At 40.2% G+C, this 8,619-nt stretch overlaps 1 protein-coding gene across 1 annotated transcript; it reads left to right on the plus strand.

Moving 5' to 3' along the window:
- The first annotated feature begins 433 nt into the window (after positions 1–433).
- On the plus strand, positions 434–4,634 carry slc10a3 (solute carrier family 10 member 3). The gene has a single exon (XM_067998063.1). The coding sequence runs from the start codon at positions 1,169–1,171 to the stop codon at positions 2,546–2,548; it is 1,380 nt and encodes a 459-aa protein (XP_067854164.1). The 5' UTR covers positions 434–1,168; the 3' UTR covers positions 2,549–4,634.
- Positions 4,635–8,619: the final 3,985 nt, after the last annotated feature.

The raw sequence follows: 8,619 nt of genomic DNA on the forward strand, positions 1-8,619 counted from the left end.
TAACGCTACGTAAAATAAAATCAATCTTCCGAATACACCATTAGCACTAACATTCATCTGTTCTTGTAATTCTATTTTGTGATATTCACCCTGAAAGCTGTAGAAAATATATCATGTCAATTAGGAGACAAAAGCCTATTGTAAAGTCTTCGGGTAACATTCAGTACTATTATGAGGGTTAATCTGTGACAATGGTTTGAAGTACTGACCCACGGGTTTTACTAAATGGGGGCGATGATGAAAAAAAATCGGATAAAATTAAACCCAGGAACGTCAAGTGCTGCATTTCCCTCAAATCCAATAAAAATGCTCGGAACTAATTCGGTTCCACCGCTGGTTTATTTGCAGCTGACTCATTCGATAGGTGGCCTCGGTTGAGTTAGTGGGCGGCAGGCTGAGGATTGCAGAACGAAAGCATAAACAAACAAACAAAGAGTAAATCCATGAATTCTTATATTGTGTACAGATACTCAGACAGCACGATTGCCAATTCACAACTCATTCATCAGCAGTGACTAAAACCGAGGGAGAAAGACACGGGCAGCGAGAAAAATAGCAAATCATCGAAATGCATCTTTTAAGATTGACGAGGCTGTGTATCTGTTTGGAGCCTGCCCGTTTTACGTCACCGTTCTGAGTATTGAAGCCTATTGACGGTGCGGGCGGGGGGCGCTCGCCGCATCTCCACCATCCAACCGCATTGGGCAGCCGCTCAATTTCCCACCCTCCCCCCCCAAAAAAAAATCACCACCGTCACATGTTTTAAACACACACACGGACTGACTGACTGATGGGATTAAAGTGAAAACCTTCAACCACCGAGCTGTGCCGGAAGGAAGTTCTCGAGAGAGGGAGAGAGGGGTGGTCATACACTCTCCGCCAAAAGGATGAGTCTGTGATATCGGCCGGAGACAGGGGTATGGCGAGGGCTGCCATCTCCCGGCGCTGGGGCGGCGGCGGCGGCGGGCTGTGTGTTTCCATTTCACAAGTGGCGGCGGCGGCGGCGGCGGGTGTCGGTGTAACAGGGTTCTGATCGCTCCAGTTCGAGACCGAATCGGCATCGGATTCCCGGCTCCTGCTAAGTTCTGTCTCTTCTCCCCCCCACCCCCCACCTCACCTCAACCCCTTTTTATCCGCGGAATTGACGCAGTAAAAAGTTCTGTGCGGAATGTTTGATCTCTGCAAGTTGTTGTGGACAGCCGGCATGCAGAAGGCGCTGATGCTTCTGGGCATCGTCGGCGGGGTTTGGTGCGTTTTGGAATCAAACAGCACCGCTCCGAGACATTATTTCGTCAATATAGGCGATGGTACTTCAACGGAATTCGAGTTTCCCGAAAATGCCAAAGGTATTATCGTGATTTCCAGTCGATATGGGAGCGCCAAAGAGAAGGGTTGTACTAAACTGATAGTGGAGTCTCTGGATCCAGATGTTCTTACAATCACCAACGTCAGCAATGCTGAAACTATAGGATTTGAGAAAAGTTATATAGTCAGCATAAAATCCGGATTGCCCGGCACCGCGCCACTATTTATCAGGCTTCTAGATGTCACCAGTGCTGAGGCATTGACTGTGGAAGAGCGAAACGATTATATCATTAAAGTATCGCCCAATGATGTTGTTCTAGGTTTTACTAGTCTGGCGCATTTCTCTCAAAACCCCGTCCTTTATGTCCTTTTGCCTTTGATTTTTATAAATAAATGTGCTTTTGGTTGTAAAGTGGAGATAGCAGTCCTCCGAAGTCTTCTGAAGCAGCCACATCCTGTCATTCTGGGGGTGATTGGGCAGTTTCTGTTGATGCCCTTGTATGGATATACCTTGTCCAAGATCTTCTCCCTTTCCAAAGCCCTTTCCCTTGGGCTGATAATTACTTGCTCTGCCCCAGGAGGAGGCGGAGGGTACCTTTACAGTCTACTTCTAGGAGGGGATGTGACCCTTGCCATCTCCATGACCTTGATTTCGACTGTTGTCGCAACTGGTATGATGCCACTTTCATCCACTATATATAGCCACATTCTCAATGTTCATGAAACGCTGCATGTGCCATTTACTAAGATTCTGGTAACATTGTTGTTTATAGCTATTCCCATTTCAACAGGAATGTTAATCAAGTATAAATTGCCACGGGTCAGCAAGATCTTGCTTTTGCTCATTCGACCCCTCAGTTTTATATTAATCATTGGAGGACTCTTTATGGCTTATCAGATGGGAGCTGCCATACTTTACAATGTTCATAACGAAATCATTCTTGCTGGAGTTACTGTCCCTGTGTTTGGACTGTTCATTGGATATCTCATGGCCTATTGCTTGAGATTGCCCGTTCCTTTGTGCAAAACGGTCAGCATAGAGATTGGAGTCCAAAACAGCCTGCTAGCTCTTGCTATACTCCAGTTGTCCTTCCGCCGCATCGAAGCAGACTTTGCCTCACAGGCCCCTTTTATAGTGGCTCTGAGCAGCACTTCAGAAATGCTGCTGCTTGTGATCGTTCATCTTATCTACAAAAACCTCAGGCCAAGCCCAGTCTTTGAAGAAAATGACTTTAAGTCCTAACCTTTTGGATTTGTTCAAAGGAAACAAATTCCCTGCACTGCAAAATGTATTTGAATATTTTTGTATTGACCTATTTTCTAAAGTGAGAGTATATGGCTACTGCAGTAATTTGATATGTTTACATGGTCTTCTGAAATGAGCCACCGTCTTGCTTTTCTGCTGGAAACAAAATTGCACTGTAATTCAATTGCTGAACTTCTGACATGTTAAAATACAAACCCTGTACTTTGCATCTAGTATCTAATTTCAGTGGCATTGACAATTGTATATGATTTCATTGCTTTAGAAAAATATTTTGTCTTTAAAGAATAATTTAAGTTTTATTGCTGTAAAGTAGCTGTGAATGTTTTCTTTTATGCAACAGTTTGTGCCATCTGCTGTGAGAGTTGTTGCCTCCTGTAACATTTTCAGGTGTGTGTGCTGTTTTATGTATGATCTTTTAAAGGGGAAGAATATTCCACTACATTGTTACCTAGCCATTATAAAGAGGCTTCTATGCATTTCAGTATCTCCTAGTTGGCACCATGTGAGTGTTTTATGCTTCGATTGCTAGTTCAAGTCATTCTCCAAGCAGACTTGTGCAGAAATACTCATGGTGGGTTTGGGCAGCATTCCCTATTTATGATTCTGCATTAGTTGGAGTCCTGTGCAATTGTTTGTTACCTGACTGCCTGTGACCAGCAGTAACTGTGATAAATATACAGAGGTGTCCTTTTTGTAATACCAGTCATCAGGAAGAATGCACACAGACTTTTAAGTTGTGTGCTCTGATCCTGTGATGTCTAGAATTTCTGGTTTGCAAGTTAAGAACTTGAACCTCTAGTAATAATACCATTCTGGGGAAATAAATAGCCGATAGATAAAAGCTAAAGTTAATACAAATTGAACTTGACTGCTGTTTCTGTTCTTTGAGTGGGTACTTCATTTAAAAAAAAATATATGTACTTGGACCACTCTTAGAAATTGCCCAGTTCTCCTGGCCCCAGTTGAAATGGCAGTGGCCTGCATGTTGTCCTTGTGCTGAGATGAGTCTCATTTTAATAAACATGTACAGTAGATCCTACTAAATGCATTTTGTAATATTTTTACCTCCTTTATAACCTAGTGCCCAGGCTTGAATGTTGTGGTATTTAAAAGAAATGCCTGACACAATGATATTTTTCTCATCATGGGGTGAAAGGTTTGTTTTTAGTTGAAAAGAATTTTCTTTTTCCACTTCCCCTCCTTTCTTGTTGACAGCCTCTGGTACCTTACCAAAGTGGCCATGTGTGGGCTGATATGGTGATAGGCTGCTCAATTGTTAGGGACATCACAACCAAGCCCATCTTGTCCTCACCCAAAGTCCACACACATGCACTTCTCAGCAGAAGTCACTGAATAGCAATCAGGAGTGAGAAGATTGCCCCCCTCACAACCCTTTCATAGCCTAAGAGTTCTGACACTAGTAGTAACACCACTACTGAAATCCTGACTGAGATTAGCTGCCTCACCAAAGACTACGAGGGAAGTTACCTGCACACCTTTAACTTTGACAATGCTCCATTTTCTATATGTAATTTTTTTTTAACGTCAGTTCTACTTTAAAGCTTAAATACAAGAAAGAAATATGCTGTAAAGGCTAGACTTGAAAACATACAATGTAACTGTCTGGGAATCAGAGGTTAACTCATCCAATCCATTTGTTGAAATTTGCTTGATTGGCTAGCTGTTTGTCATGAAACTTTTTTTTAGATTATCATACAGATGCAGACACGTCTGTTTGGGTGTCTCTCTTTTGAATTTTATTTTAAGTGTGAGGAAAAAAAACTTGTAAATAAGTGCAAGGCCAGGTAGATAACAAAAGCATTTATATCACATTTAATGGGAAGAATTACTTCATCAGTTCTGAATAGTCCAGTTCAGACTAGTTCTACTTAACAGCATTCTCTTACTCCACTGAAGACTGCTATAACTGATTGTGTAATCATTTCTTTCAGCCAGCATTTTATTTTGTAAACTGCGTTTCAGAATCCATTTTGTAGTGTGTACTCTGCAGTTGCCCATGTTTATGCAGTGTTTAAGTAAATACTTATGCTGAGAAACCAAAGACGATTCTGTTTTATTTCCTCTTCATTTTGCCTACATTGCAACAGAGTACACTTCAAAAATACTCCATTGGCTATGAAACACTTTGGGGCGTCCTGAGGTCGTGCAAGGCATTATATAAATGCAAGTTATTTCTATTTTGCTTTTAAAAATGGTGCTTAATAACTAGTTTAAATAACTAAATTTCTCACAATCTAATGTGAGAATTCACACGAGAACATTTCCTGTGTTTTTTGCTAAGAATTTTGTTTATTAACTTTCTCTTTTTTTAATATATGAAAGCCTGCAATAAAATAAAAATAAATTGAGGTAGTTTAAACTGAATTGTATGTAATCAGTATACTGGTAGTGCATTCAGGCTGTGTACGTAATGAGTTGACTGATTTACTTAATTACGGTATATAAAATGGATTGTTGGCAAAGGTTTACTACACTGTTAACCATTTTGTTACTGCAACATCTGTTTGGATGGTTGAAACTTTAAAGTGAAGTAGTAGAAAGAAATGTTGTTTAACTTGAATAATATTTGTTTCATACATACATTGGCAATCAGATTACCACGTTTATGATGTGTACAATAGCAAATCAGCCAGCCAAAACAAAATCCAACTTCATATTGTTGAGCTGTAGGGTGAAGGGTTTTTTTTCATTCATGGGATGTGGGCGTCGCTGGCATTTTTTGCCCATCCCTAATTGCCCTTGAGAAGGTGGTGGTGAGCCGCCGCCTTGAACCGCTGCAGTCCGTGTGGTGACGGTTCTCCCACAGTGCTGTTAGGAAGGGAGTTCCAGGATTTTGACCCAGCGACGATGAAGGAACGGCGATATATTTCCAAGTCGGGAGGGTGTGTGACTTGGAGGGGAACATGCAGGTGGTGTTGTTCCCATGTACCTGCTGCTCTTGTCCTTCTAGGTGGTAGAGGTCACTGGTTTGGGAGGTGCTGTCGAAGAAGCCTTGGCGAGTTGCTGCAGTGCATCCTGTGGATGGTACACACTGCAGCCACTGAGCGCTGGTGGTGAAGGGAGAGTGTCAATTTTTTTTTGCTGTGGGGACAGAGGTCATTGCACTCATGCCTTCAAGAAGCTTTTCTTCCACTACATTAAGTAGAGGCCTTTAAAACTTTTTTTTGTTGGTGATAGCTGGTCTCATAGTGTGTATAATTTCCAGTTAATCATATCTGAAACATTCAACAAAAATGCTTGTGTAATCAATCCACTAATAGCTTCAATAGGATAATTGGAGATTAGGGTTGGTACGCCCATACCTTGTCATGCAAAAGTGATTGGTAGTATTAATCGACCACGTCATTCTGTTTTTAAAGGGGAAAATTCAGTTAAATTTCTGGAAGTAACTTGTGTCATTGCCATTTGCTAAAATACTGTCCATTTTCCACTTGCATTTTCTGAAACAGACTTTTTAAAACCTTGCAGTTTCTGTCTACATGCTCATGGGAGCAAGTGAAATGGATTTTGTGACAGCATTGTGGGTAGAGGGAAGGAAATCTTGTTTGACTAAAATAACTTCTTTAACAAGGGCCATTTCCTTTTTTGTTTCCATTTCTTGTTATCACCCAAATCACAACTTCCTGATATACCTTCTCTTTTACGCTTCAACCTTGGTGATATCCTGCACTATAGTATTGATTTCTCAATTTACAAAACAAAATCATTATGGACCAAGATGATTGCTTGGAGGGATGAAAAAGGTCTTTTTTCTACTGAACCTTATTGAAACTTTTGTTTTACATTCTTGATAACAGAGGATTAAGTTTTGAGTAATCTTTTCAGTTTCTGGTATTTCCTGTTTCTGTAAGTAGTTGAACCACGTGATCTATGACTCCAACATGAGTTGGTTTATTTGAATAACAGGCACTACAGCAGATGTTGGCATTCTACTTTGCCTAGCCAAGGGATTTCAAAATCAAACCTGTTGTTGCTTTCTAGATCATATTTGCTGACTTCTAATTTCATGGCACAAGAGTTTTCTCTAATATAAATACTATTTATATTGCACCTGTTGTCATTGTCTCAAAGTGCCTTTACCAAATTAATTACTTTTTCAAGTGCAGTAATTATGTAGGCAAACAGTTCTGCACTAGGAATGTCCCATAAACCACTATGACTGCCCAGTCATTTTTTTTAAGTAGTATTGGTTGAGAGAAATGTTGGTCAGGATATCAGGAGTTCTCCCTGCTCCTCTTTAAATAGTGCCAGGGGATTGTTAACTTCCACCTGAATCATTAGCACAAGTAGCCCAGACATTGATTTAATGTCTCTTCTTGAGATGAAGGATGGTGCTTCTAATGACACAGCATACCCTCTAATACTGAGCTGATTATGCCTTTTGAGATCTGCTGTGGGAATAGAATCCACAACCTTCTGATCCAGGTGTAAGAGCACTATCTACTGAAGCTACTCTTTACTGCTGTCTGAGCAATGTGTGGCTGCTGTTTAGGATTATTCCACAAAGAAAAAAAAAACTTTTATGCCTATTAACATCATGGGACTGTAAGGTAGTGTTGTATAAAAAAGATAGCACTTTGTTTTTAAAGCTTGATTTTGTAAGTGCAGTAAATAGCTAATTCTGCCATCAGCTGCACTTTGAAATACAAACAACTTGACCTACCTTATTCTGGTGGTTGCAGAAACTTGCATTTTTGTGGGTCTCCCAATCTGCCATTAAATCAGCAACCTCTGCTCAATGGCCAGCTAAGTGCACTGAGCCAACTTGATTCATCAGTGTGTATGAGTTGTGACAATACAGCATCATGGAGTGACCTCACTAACGCATGATACCACCTTAGTGTCAAATTAGTGATCTGGTCCGTGCAAATCTGACATGACATTTGCAGGATGACCCCTTCTTTCATCAGTCTCCAATAGGTCTACATAGACATCAGAATAAAGTGGCAGTATAAACTGGGGAGTAGTTCACACATCATTCTTCCCGTGCCAAAACAAAAAATAGATTAGTCTAAAAGCAGCTTATAGATGAGCTTGAAGGGTATTCAGAAACAGCTGGAGTTTTACTTACAATTTTTGATGTCCTCTGAATGTGTCCTAACCTTCATAATTTTGTGTGTTTTTTAAATGCCTCATTGATGTATTTTAAGTATTGTTGAACATGTGTTGCTGAGGAATGATTAGTCTGTGGCAACCATAGCTTGATGGTCTATAGTATGATGATATAACTGAAATGATGGGTTACGTGACTCATTCCCTTAATAAACTATCAATCGATTCTGCAATAATATCACTATCCTTCAATCTGGATATTGCTATGTAGCATTATTAAGATTGCATTAGCAGTCACTGCAAAAAAAGTTGAACTAAAATGACTTATCAACTAAACAATGCATAATCTATTAATTCTGTGTTTACCTTGCAGTGCTGTGACCAACAGTTGTCATGACTTCGGTGTCACTGCTTGAAAGTAGTTTTGACCTAGTGTTTGTAGTGATAAGATCTCCGACCTCCATGTGGGGTTACACCTGGGTAACAGTAACCATAATGTTGTTAAATTTACCTTGATCAGCCAAACAAAGGCTGATGATAAATTTAACGCTAGTACCAGATTTGAAGAGGGCTAAATTTGCAAAAATGGCAGATGACTTGAGCAAGATTAATTGGATGGCCCTACAAAGGGGATAATAGCAACATTGAAGAAAAATGGAATCCTTTCAAAACTATCCTTGCACAAAAGGAAGCCATATATGTCTCGCGTTAAAAGAAGGACATACGTTAAAATAAAGTGTATGGATCTTCTGTAGCCATTGGGGCTGGGGCAGGTGCAGGAGGCAAAAAGCTCACATCACCATTTTAAAACAATTGCACATATGCAGTTATTTGTTGCTTTCTGCTATGGAATCAGCACTGCAATGTAAAACTGAATGATTTCATAGTATTTTTGGTTCTGTAATTTACACACATTAAAATATACCTTGGAACGATTTTGAGGTTGTAATTTCTTCTCCAGTGACTATTTTGGC

This window comes from Heptranchias perlo, chromosome 16 (assembly GCF_035084215.1).
Source record: "Heptranchias perlo isolate sHepPer1 chromosome 16, sHepPer1.hap1, whole genome shotgun sequence".
NCBI classification, from domain to species: Eukaryota; Metazoa; Chordata; class Chondrichthyes; order Hexanchiformes; family Hexanchidae; genus Heptranchias; species Heptranchias perlo.